Source organism: Drosophila innubila, chromosome X, assembly GCF_004354385.1.
Source record: "Drosophila innubila isolate TH190305 chromosome X, UK_Dinn_1.0, whole genome shotgun sequence".
Taxonomy (NCBI): domain Eukaryota; kingdom Metazoa; phylum Arthropoda; class Insecta; order Diptera; family Drosophilidae; genus Drosophila; species Drosophila innubila.
In genome coordinates this window covers 18,382,477-18,394,518 of record NC_047626.1, presented here as the reverse complement: position 1 = coordinate 18,394,518, position 12,042 = coordinate 18,382,477, and the positions used below count along the sequence as shown (strand labels likewise).

Here is a 12,042-nt window from a genome sequence, read left to right as displayed (position 1 = left end):
CTTTTAATTTTTACTGTAAAAATTGAAAAATATCTTTTTTTTTAATTTTTATAATATAAATGTAAAATAAGAGTTGTATTACGATTTTAAAAAAAAGGTTTTAATTTAAGTACTATATCATAATTTTTTTATTTTTATCTAAAAAACAGAGTTCAGATGAGTTTTAATAATTAAAATAAATATTATTTGCGATTACTGAAAACTCAAATAATCCTAAAATATTTTTTTCAAGAACAAAATCCTCAAAAGAATTCCGATGATCAAAATATTTGAAATTAAAATACCTTATAAGAAACAAATACTTTGTATTTGTCTTAAGAAAATTTAAGAATTTTAGGAAACCGTTTGTGATAGATTTTATTCCGAAATTACGTATTCTTTTCTTGTGGTTTTTTCATGTATAAAATTAATATTTCATTTATTTGGTATGAGAAGATAATGAAAAGTTATTGAATAATAAAAATGTAAATAAATGCAGTGCAGTCTATTTAGTTTGGTTTTCATATTCTTTTGTGCCTTTGTACCACTGTGCGTTATGCGTTTGGCGTCAATGTTCACACAATGGCAACAGACACGTTGTTGTTGTAACTTTTTACTCAACTTATTTGTGGAGGAGTTCTGTCTGTCAGTGTCTGTGTCGTTTTGGCTTCTCGATTTTTCCATACAGAGAGCCAGTAATGCAGAGAGTCAGAGGAGAAGTGTTTGAGAGAAAGAGAGAGAGAGAAATGTGTGGGAGAACTAAAAAGTAGACAGTTGTGTGAAGCCAGTCAGTGGCACAAATACATGCACACGCATACACATACATACATATACACATAGTACGTATCTGTGTTTATGCAGAAGGACTTGCATTGCAGCTATGTATGTATGTATGTATGTGTGTATTTATTAGTAGTAGTTACTCACACTGTGACGCCACCTGTCAGCAAGTGGTTTCCAGATATGCTTCAATCTATTTGCTAACCTTTGACCCACACTCCACTTCCCCTACGTCCCTAGCTCTCTTCGGTGGCATTCTTTCCTTTGCGAGCTGATTAAATATTTGACAACCAGGTGACTTTTATAAAAACGCTTACCAGTTGAAAAAAACTCAATTTGCTGATGTTGACAGTGGGTGGGCGTGGTCGAAGCGGTAAGGGATGTGGGCAACGGGGAAATTGACACATATGACATATTAAAAAAGGTGAAAAATAAAATTTTTTAAACGCGTTTTAAACCGCCTGCAAACCGCACTAAAAAGACGGCCAACAAAGCAAAATCGCGCGAAAAACGCGCATGAAACGCGTTCAACAAAAAAATACAACAGAAAAACCGACTCACAAAAAAAATGAATAAAAACTAAGTGAAAATATTTAAAAAATGTTACAAGACGTGTGTGTTCGTGTGTGTGCGTGTGTGTGACATCTCAACTTATCGACGGTTTTCTATGTATTTTTACAGCAAACGAAACTAAGAAAATGAGATACTTGCAATAATCAAATGAAATCAAATTAAATACGATAAAAGTGTAAAAAAGAGTTGCCTTAAAAATGAAACTTCCCTGTTGACATTACATACATATTATACATATATATACAACAAATATACACACATAATTATATACCAGAATATATATACATATATATAAATAAAAATAAACATATATATTTTTAATACAACAATAATAATTATAACAAGAAATAAATAAATTAATTAAAACAAGAAAATCAACACGCGATGCGCCTAAAAGAAACCACAAAAAAAGCGCAGGCAACGTCGACGTCGACGCCGCTGTCAACGCTGCTGCCGCTGTCGGGCGAAATGTTGAAGACGCTGCGCATATCGCCGCCAACAGTATCACAACAACAACAACAACAACAACTACAACAACAACAGTATCTGCAACTACAACAACAACAACTGCAGCAACGCTGCTCTAGCGTCGGCAGCACCAGCAGCAGCGGCACCTGCGAAACGGAACGTTCCACACAATCGACATCATCAGCATTAGCATCCTCATCATCATTATCATCATCGTCATCGTCATCGTCATCGTCATTGTCGCCGCTAGCCGCAATGGCAGCGATGCCAGCGACGATGCCAACGCTGCCCGCGAACGTTGATGAGGCAGCTGCTGCTGCGGCGCTTGCGGCAAACATTGCCGAGTCTTTTACATTCTTGCAACAACATGCGGCGCATCATTTTCGCGACATTCTGTATGCGGCCCACATGCTGGGAAGAGGTAAACCACAACAGCAGAGGGTCTGGTGGTGGGGGGGGGGGGGAGAGTATGCGGGTGGAGTTGGGGGAATAGGAAGCTGGGTATGTTAGGCTGAGATTGTTGCACGACCAGCTGTGGCGACCAAGCGGCTCGCTTAACTGGTTTTTTTTTTTTTTTTTTAATTTTCTTTTTTTTTTTTTTTTTTTTTTTTTTTTTTTTTTTTTTTTTTTTGGCGAACCAACCGACCAACTTTCACTTTATGCTTCGTTGCCGCATTTCACTTGGCAAGGCAGCAACAAAATACAAATAGAAGAAACTTGTTCAAAAGATGCAAGGCTACAAACCAGTTCTGAACCGAACCTCGCTGAATTGGTTCACTGATCGACTCAAACAGCAGACCTTTATCCAATCGCGTATAGACAGATCCTGGTGAAGATGTACAGAAATCATAAAGAAACTTCTACTATCTAAATGTTGTATTTCTACAGCTTCCACAAAAGTTCAGAAATGTTTGTGAAGCTTATTTCTATAATTTTTCAAACTCATTTATTCAACAATAATGACAGAAAAAGTATAAGTGAATATATGAACATTTTAATACTGTCTGATTTTAAAAGCTATAAAAATGTGTATTGATGTTAAAATTAGTTTAAAATTGTTATTTGGCTTAGTAAATATTAAGTAAATAGTAAAGGAAACCCAAATACTCGATTCCCGAAATTAACTTTTATTGCAGTAATTATTTCTGCTTACAATCTAAAATTTGATTTCATCTTAATTTTGAAGAAGTGCAAAAATATTAAGCAAGTTGTAAGCTTAAGACTATAAATTTAAGACTTAAAAAAGTTTGCAACTACTGTATTTAAATATTGTAATTATAAACTATTATGTAATTATATTTATTAAGAAAAAAAAAATATGAAAAACAATTGAGACAAATTTGTATAAAATCTGTAATTGTGTGAATTGCACATGGAATTCATCTGATGACTGACTTGATTTTTAATGATTTACAGCTTTAAAAACCAGAAGCAACAACATTAACTAATTTGGTTTATTCTATTTATTTATTGTCATTGCAGGCTATTATCAGCCGGCGGGTCCGCTGATCTCCCCGCATGTCATTGCGCCGCCGCCGCCAGCAAATTCAGCAGCAGCAGCGGCCGCAGCAGCAGCAGCAGCAGCAGCGGCAGCAGCCGCCGCCGCGGCATCGCAACAACAACAACAGCCTGTGAAGAAGCTACCAGAGGACGATTCTACCGACGCTGCACAGCCACAACAGCAGGCAGCGGGCGCAGAGGTTGATCCAGCAACAACAGCACAACAACAACAGCAGCAACAACAGCAGCAACAGCAGCAGCAGCAGCCGTATCCAGGCGCTAGCGCCGTGGCGGCAGCTGCAGCCGGTCATCCGGGTGTGCCGTATCCGCGCTCCATGCACGCGGCGCAGATGCACTATTCGACGGCATATCCGCCCAACTATTATACGCCGTATCCGGGCGAGGTCATGTGCTACTCCCCGCCCGCCTATCAGCCCTATTTCTCCAGCAAGGTTTACCAGAGCGGACCACCGCCGCCGTCATCAGCTCATCCTGCTGCACATCCACCGCCGCCGCCACCGCCGGGCGCCTATCGACGCTATCCGTACTATCAGCACGCCGGTCCGCCGCATCCGCCGCCCCCGGAGCTGTACGAGCAACAGGCGCCGCCCCCGCCACCCCAGGGTGGCTTGATACCGCAACAGCAACCGGTGTCAATTGCAGCGGCCGCCGCTGCCGCCGCCGCAGCAGCAGCTGCAGCAGCCGCAGCCGGTGCAACATCCGCTCCAGCGGGCACTCAACTGGTTCCGGCTCATCCACATCAGCCGCAGCATTTGGAACACTATCCGGGTCCGCCCAGCTACTACGCCGGATACAGTCCCGGAGGCGGCAGTGCCGCCGGTCAGTGCTATACGAGAGGGCTGCAGGGTCCGTATATGGGTAAGGAAAAGTATGGTTCTTACTCTCAGTCAGATCCACATCGATAACCTATAATCGATAATCGATAAACACCAGAGCAAATAAGACTTGAAACCAGTAATCGAATCAGTCTCATTCTGTCTTTTAATTTAAACGCAAATCTCTTTACTAGCCTGTTTCATGATGAAATTATTAGTCTAATTTCAATAGGTTCTGTCCTATAAGGAATCGATAAATACAAGGGTGACTTTTTGAAATTGCCGCGCAGCAATTTTAAATGCAACACTGCTTTTGTCAATTGCCATCTATTAATAGACTAGTTACTGTCAAATGTTGAGCAAGCTGCGCCATTTAGTTTGTGTTTGACAACCATTGAAAGTAAACGAAAATTATTTTTGCTTAGAGAATCCATCACAAAAACAAAGAAAGGGATTTATTAATTTACTAAATGAGCTTGTTTGCATTTAATCAGAATTAAATCAGTTTTAGGCCGACGGTAATCAGCCATATTTTGACAGTGAACTTTTTAAAAAAAAGCATCTACAATCACATAGGGAATTATATTAATTTCTACAAAACTGGCTCATAAATGATGTGTGTTTAGCGCAATTGCTGTGTGTTGTTTTTTTTTTTTTTTTGGCTAGGTTCAAAAATTATTTGTCAGTTATTTGTGCCGAAAGATCTCGACGTTTTCTCTTCGACGATGAAGAAGGCGACATTGTGAAGCCAGTATGTAAAAATAACTGCTGACGATATCGTTGCAGACAACTGTTGATTTGAAAAATACTTTAAAACTTGGAAAACTATCGTTTTATTTAAAGCAAAGCTGCAAATCGGTTCTGAACCTAAACTCGAAGAACCGCTTCGGTTCGGGTTTTAAAGCGGCTTGAACCGGATCATGAACCGAACTCTTAAGATTATTTACCTTGCGAACCCGAACCTAAACCGAAGCGCTTTCTAAAATAAAAGGTTTGGTTCGAAAAAAAAATAATTACAAAAATTAAAGGTTTTCTAATACTACGCAATTATTTGAAACTTCGGATTAAAATAAGTCATATTTAAATCTTCAAATTAATTTAAGTTATCAACAAAATTTGATTTCTTAAAAAAAAAAATTTAATTCGTTTAAAAAGTAGAGAAAAATGTATAAGAATTCATATATTTTTTGCATGAAATTGAACCTAGCTCGAACCCAAACCTTGGGTTCAGGGGGTATATAAACCATTTCGCGGACCGAACCGATGTCTTGATCTATGGTTCGAACCGCAAAACCGAAACTTTAACAAAATTTTGGAGGTTTGCAGCCTTGATTTCAAATAAGTTAAAATACATAATTGAAAACAGAAAAGATTTCACAACAAGAATTTAAGTTTTCACCGCTTGTTTGTATGACAGCTATCAGAGTTGCCACAGAAACAGAAAATCTCAAAAAAATGTATGGATCGAAATCAACCGAAAATCTCCCAAAAATGTATGGACATTTTAAGATATTTTCGGTTGGTTTAATATTCTGTGGCACCCCTTTATATGTCCTTATATCGCTAACTTAGGTCAGGTTGCATAAAATTATAAACTAATTGAGATGTGTTATTTAAAATATTAGTATATAGGGAATCTATCAGTTTATCGCATGGATAATACGTGTTTGAAATTGACTTTTTTTTCTGAAGTTGCAACAAATTCTCATGTGTTTTTCTCTCTCTCTTCTCTTAAAATTCTTATTGTAGAGTACCCGCCGCAGTGTCCATGTCCAATGCAACAATCGTGTCCAAAAAACGTCCATACTGGGCCTCATATTGGTAGCAACAGCAACAGCAGCAGCAGCAACAACAACAACAACAGCAGCAGCAGCAGCAGCAACAACAACATCAACAACAGTTCCACGCACAAGACGATCAGCAACAACCACAGTTTGTTGCTGAGTGCTACGAGCAACAGCAGCAATATGCCAGTGCATGGCAGCAATGTGAGCAGCGAGAGCAGCAACATATTGACTGTCAGCAACTGCAACAGCAACACTACAACAGCAACAACAACGACGACGACAGCAACAACAACAACAGCAGCAACAACATCAACAACATCGTCAACGCTGACTACCAGTAGAGGCCCAGTTAAAAATGGCAACACCGACAACAACAACACTAAAATCGACAACAACAACATTATGCGTATGACGACAACAATAATTGGAACGGCAACAGCCGCAACAAACACGACAGCAACAGTGGCAACTCTAGCAACAACAACCACCAACAACATGGGCACCCAGTGCCAAATGCTGGTCAAAACGGAGCTTAAAACCGATGACAACCACACGACGAAAATGCAATACGAGGCGCATGTGATGCCACCACCGACACCACCCGAAAGCTATTGCGCCAGCGATGACAAATTGCTGGATGACTCGGAGCAGGACCAGGAGCAAGAGCATGAGAAGGATAAGGACAAGTTAATAGATAAAGATAAAGAAAAGGTGCAGGAGCAACATCAACAGCAACATAAGCATCAACATCAACATCTACAATCAAAGGATATTGAATCGTATGACTTGACGGGCACCACGCCGCCTCCGCCAACTGTGGGCGTGGCACACGCAGGGACAATGCCACGCAAGGCGCGCATTGGCAAAAGCATGGCCAGAGAAATGGTCTATGCAGCACAACAACAACAGCAGCAGCAACTGTTGCAGTTGCAATTGCAGCTGAAACAAGCTGAAGCTGAACCACAATTGCCTTTTGTACTTAAAGCGGAAATCAAAGCGGAGACCAAAATCAAAATCGAGCACGAAGATATAGCAGCAACAGCTGTCACAGCAGCCGCAGCCGCAGCAGCAGCAGCAGCTAAAACGGCAGCAACATGCAACACACATATCAGCAAACTGCCGGATCTGAAGCCAACAATCAAAACAGAACCAGAGTTGGAAATCGAGAATACTAAAACAGACAAGCCCAGTTTAACAGAGCCCACCAGCAGCAGCAGCAGCAGCAGCAGCAGCAACAATGACAGCAACAATGCCAGCGTTAGCGTCAACGACAACAACAGCAGCAGCAGCAGCAGCAACAACAACAACATCAGCAGTAGCAACAATAACAACATCAGCAGCAGCAACAACAACAACAAGCAGCGCATCAATCTGTTGCTGTCGTCGTCGTCATCATCGGCATCGGCAGCAACACAGGGCAAAAAGTCCAAGGCACATAGCTATAAGAGTCTCATTAAGCAGGCGGAGCCAAAGAATTATTTGTGTCCTGGTCGAAAGTTTGTGCGTCGTTATGGACGCACACCTGCCAAATATGTGAAGCGACGCCAACTGTTGCTCACACAGCGGCAGCAGCAACGTTTGCGTGCCCAGCGACTCGAGCAGCAGCAACAACGCAAACAACAGCAACAGCAACTGCAACAACAGCAGCAACAACAGCAGCAGGAGTCAACGACAAATGCAGCACAACAGACGTTGGCAACCACAGTGGCAACTGTTGCAACGGGCACCAGTGACAATGGCAGCTGTTGTGAGCAGGCAACAACAACATTGGGTCTGCCCAGCGGTTGCTCGCCCAGTGCATCGCCAAAGCGTGTGCGTCCACGCAAGCAAGCAATTGCTGCACTGCATCTGCTCGAGAGTCTGGACACAACGTTGACGCGGGGATATTTCAGTGATCCGGAGCTGAACAGCAGCAGCGGCGGCAACAGTTGTCGCGGTCAGGCAACTGTTGGCCTCTATGCGCCGACAACACCATCCCCGCTGCTGGCACCAACACAACAACAACAACAACAGCAGCAGCAGCAGCAGCAGTCACAGCCGGCAGTTGAGAAACGCTCCAAGTCGGAGACAAAAAAACCGCTGGCAGCAACAATTGCATTCGCTGCATCGCTGGCAACGTCGCTGTCAACGCAGTCTACCTCAGCTGGCGTCGAGCCGCCGGCAAAGAAGCCGCGCAGGCAACCGGTGAAGTCCAAGGTCAAAGTCAAGGCCAAGGTCAGGCCGACAACGGTCAAGGGACGCAGAGTAGCAGCAGCAACAACTGCAGTAACAACAACTGCAACAGCAACAACAACTGCAACTGCAACTGCCGAGACCAATAATAATGAGTATCAAACAGCAGATTTGCAAGCACAAAAATGCAATGCCACGCCCACAGTGCCAGTTGCTGTTGCAACAGCAACAGTTGCTGCCGACGCCGCAGCAGCAGCAGTAGCAGCAGCAACAGCAGCGACAACAAATCAGCCTCAGCAACATTCCGATGAGCAACACAAGTTCCTGGTACCCTCGACGCCTCTAGACGCCTCAATGTTAACAGCCACGCCCACGCCCATCACAACAACAACAGCAACAACAACAACAACAACACCAGCCACTCCAGCACGTCACGCGCACACAACAACACATACGAAACGCGCACGATCACGTTGCAAATTTGGCAATCGAAAGAAGCAACGTCAGCGTCCCGGCGGCGTCAGCTTCGAGCTGGACGAGACTCAACCACCGGCGACGCGGGCAAATGTGGTGCCCAAGTGGAACAACGGATGGATGTGGGCGGGCAAACCCTTCCAAGGCGCCGTCTTTCTCAATGTGAGTGCAGCAATTGTAGCTACAATTACCAATAAACTACACTCAGAAAAAAAATCAAGATTTCCGTACTTAATCAAACCATTTTCAAGTACAAACGATCTCAAAAGCTGTCCAAGTTCGGAATTTCTAAAGTTGTGAACAAAAATCGTATTTCAAGTTCGGTTGTCGCAAGTACAAAAATTTTAAAATTAGATTTTTTGAGTATACTTTAAGTACGTTTTGATTTTAATTCAAGTCGGAATAAATTGAAAACACTACTTTAAGTGCACAAAAATCTTGAACTAATCCCGAAATGTACTTGTTTTTAGTACAAAACATTGTCATGATTAATTAGTTTTATTCTTAAAACATACACTAGTATGTGTACTAAAATTAAGCAAAATACCAAGATTAAATACCATTTAATAATGGTGTATTTTCTTGGTTAGCGACCTTTCGGAATAGGCGCTGATTTTAACAGCGATTCAATCTTTACGTCATTTTGACGTCGCTAGAACCAGTTGAGAATTCTAAGCTGCGACAATGTAAATGAAACAATTCCAAAACGTACTTGTTTTTAGTACGAAACGAACTTATTTTTAACTTTCTTTCAATCTTGAAAAAAACTATTTTAAGTACAAAAAAACTTAAACTAGTTTAGTACAAATAACGGTTGTTTCTGGAGGTATCTTTACAAGACTCACGGATTATATATTTGCCATGGTCTTATATATTCTGACTAAGTTTGGATAAAAACGGACTACTATTTCGGACAGCTGCCATAGGAATGTGAAGTCGGAATTCTAAATTTAAGATTGATTCAAACTTAATTCATGATTTTTAGAACACAGCAATCTTAAAATTTTAAGAACAAAACGGTATAAATTCAAGTACGGTCGTACCGAATTTTAGGATGGCACATTTTTCTGAGTGTATTTATTGATATTTTTAAATTTTTGTAATTTAAAATCAGTTTACTATCACAATACTTTTCAATGCTAGTTTACTGCGATTTCATTAGTACTATTTGTACAAATGCTAGTGAGAAAAATATTGATTATGCTTTTAGGCACAACTATACAATTGCAAATCTGAATAGCTAACTCCATTTATGTGTTTCTTTCTCTTAGAGTGATGATCCGTTGGTGCTGCGCACCTGTTACCCAATGATGCGGCATGTGGAGGGCGACATCATAAGGACGCGAGATTGTGTCCTGCTCAAGGCCAACGAGGACAACGAGCTGCCCTATGTCGCCAAGGTGGCGCATCTCTGGCAGAATCCCGAGGATGGTAAGCTACCGTGTAATGTACTATGTTCATACTCAACAGCTTCATTTCTCAGCTTATCTGCATGTCAAGTTGAACATGTTTGTTAATGTGAATATCGCATTATATTTAAAATGTTAGCTGAAATAGTGTGGGAATTATTTCAGTGGCAGTCTAGATTAATTATAAATGGTTAAAATAAAATTGTAGAATTTTTTAAATAAATAACAATAAATATGCTAAAGAAAATAATAAAAATTTAAAAGCACACAAACAAAACGTTGCTTAAGCAGATTTCATTATTGTTTTTAAATGCATTTTGTTGCGGAATTTGGTCTTTTAAGTAGTACAATTAACTAGTTCATTTGAGTCAGCAATTAAATAGTAATCGTCTCATATGTAATGAATTAGTTAATTTACTTTATTAAGTCATCGTTGTGCTAAGCTATTTAATTCCACTTAATTTAAACTATTTGCTAAATTACATCTGCTCAGATTGATTTATTTATTTTAATTTTTTTGAAGCCATGTTTCTAATAATTCCTCACAATTTCAGGCGAGATGATGATGTCCTTGCTCTGGTACTATCGACCGGAGCACACGGATCAGGGCCGGCAGCGCAATGATTGTCCGGATGAAGTGTATGCATCGCGTCATCGAGATCACAATTCGGTTGCCTGTATAGAGGATAAGTGCTACGTGCTGACCTTTAGCGAGTACTGCAGGTAAATTGTATTTTGTCGTAATTAATTGAGATCTGTAATTAAAACAATTTATTTGTTTAGATATCGTCGACGTCTGCGCGCCGTCGAGGAGGATGTGGAAGATGTAAGCATTGTGCCGCGACGCAGCAATACTGCAAATTGTTTTACGGTACGCACTGTACCGGATCATACGAATCCGGAGCTGGTCATGTTCTGTCGACGCGCCTACGAGTTCCGAACGCGTCGCCTGCTCAAATTGCCCCAAAAGAACGCGCTGGTGTGCAGCTAGCGCCGGTTTAAACAGCCAAATGAATTGGGCAAGGATATAGAAAGAGTAACGGAAAAGGAATCCGCAACAAAAGCAGACACAGATGTAGTAGCTGATAGAAAAACAAAATGGAAAACTTAGGATACGTTTGCTCCATTAGCGTATAAGAGGCGAGTGCGGTGGAGTGACTGATCGCACGGATTAGGTCAATCGATGCTAAACCAACAACTGTTGACAATTGCAACAATACATAGACAAACAAGACAAGAAAAAAAAAAACTCACAAACACACACACACACACACACACGACCAAAATGGGAAGAGCAAAATGAAAATGGAAAATGAGAAAGGGAAATGTAACTGAAATTGTGCGCAAGAACACGCAGTTTTTCAACGGATTTACATTGTATATGTAATTTACATAATTTATTATTTATTATGCGCCCAACGCACACACACACACACACACGCACCCACATCCAAATACACACACACACACACACAATTTGTTATTAAGTTAATTGTATTTATTATTGAGTTTAGTCAACAATCTTAAGTTTTATCTACACTGTTAACACCCTGATTTATTTGTTTTTCCTTTGTTGTTTTCAATTTCAATTATTATTATTACAACTAAAACTACTCTACAAAATTAATGCTCAGGCAAACACTTTGCGCACACGCTCTGCTAATTGGAGAAGAATAAGAGATTTCTTTGTGAAACAAAATCCAAAAGAGAGAAAAAGAAAATGAAAATGAAAAAAACTTAACACAATTCTACGCGCTGTTGGTTTTTTTGTTGTTAGTTTTTGTAAGCAAAAAAAAAAAAAATATAAAAGTTAACAAAACAAATGAAAATTAAAGTAAAGAAAAGTGAAGTGAAGAGAAAATCATTAAACATATACATAACAATTTTTTTTTATGTTGTTTAGTTTATGTTGAGCAAAATACTTTGAGAAATTTGATTTCTGCAACAAATTATGTATAGTTTTTATAATTTAGACCAAATTAAGTACATATACTACAATTTTTTTTATGATAATTACATATAAACAAGTATATATAGTACATAAATATATATATATTTATATTC

At 40.1% G+C, this 12,042-nt stretch overlaps 1 protein-coding gene across 4 annotated transcripts in view; it reads left to right on the top strand.

Moving 5' to 3' along the window:
* LOC117793516 (AF4/FMR2 family member lilli) overlaps window positions 1-11,693 on the top strand; it is a 59,831-nt gene extending 48,138 nt beyond the window's left edge. For 3 of the 4 annotated variants that reach the window (XM_034633839.1, XM_034633841.1, XM_034633842.1), the window contains 5 exons: window positions 3,283-4,179; window positions 5,886-8,731; window positions 9,841-10,000; window positions 10,533-10,701; window positions 10,762-11,693. In XM_034633839.1, the coding sequence (XP_034489730.1) occupies window positions 3,283-4,179; window positions 5,886-8,731; window positions 9,841-10,000; window positions 10,533-10,701; window positions 10,762-10,969 (4,280 nt within the window). In that variant the 3' untranslated portion in view covers window positions 10,970-11,693. Of the gene's footprint in view, window positions 1-488; window positions 2,222-3,282; window positions 4,180-5,885; window positions 8,732-9,840; window positions 10,001-10,532; window positions 10,702-10,761 lie in introns of those variants that run through there. The other variant, XM_034633840.1, reaches the window with a different exon arrangement.
* Window positions 11,694-12,042: the final 349 nt, after the last annotated feature.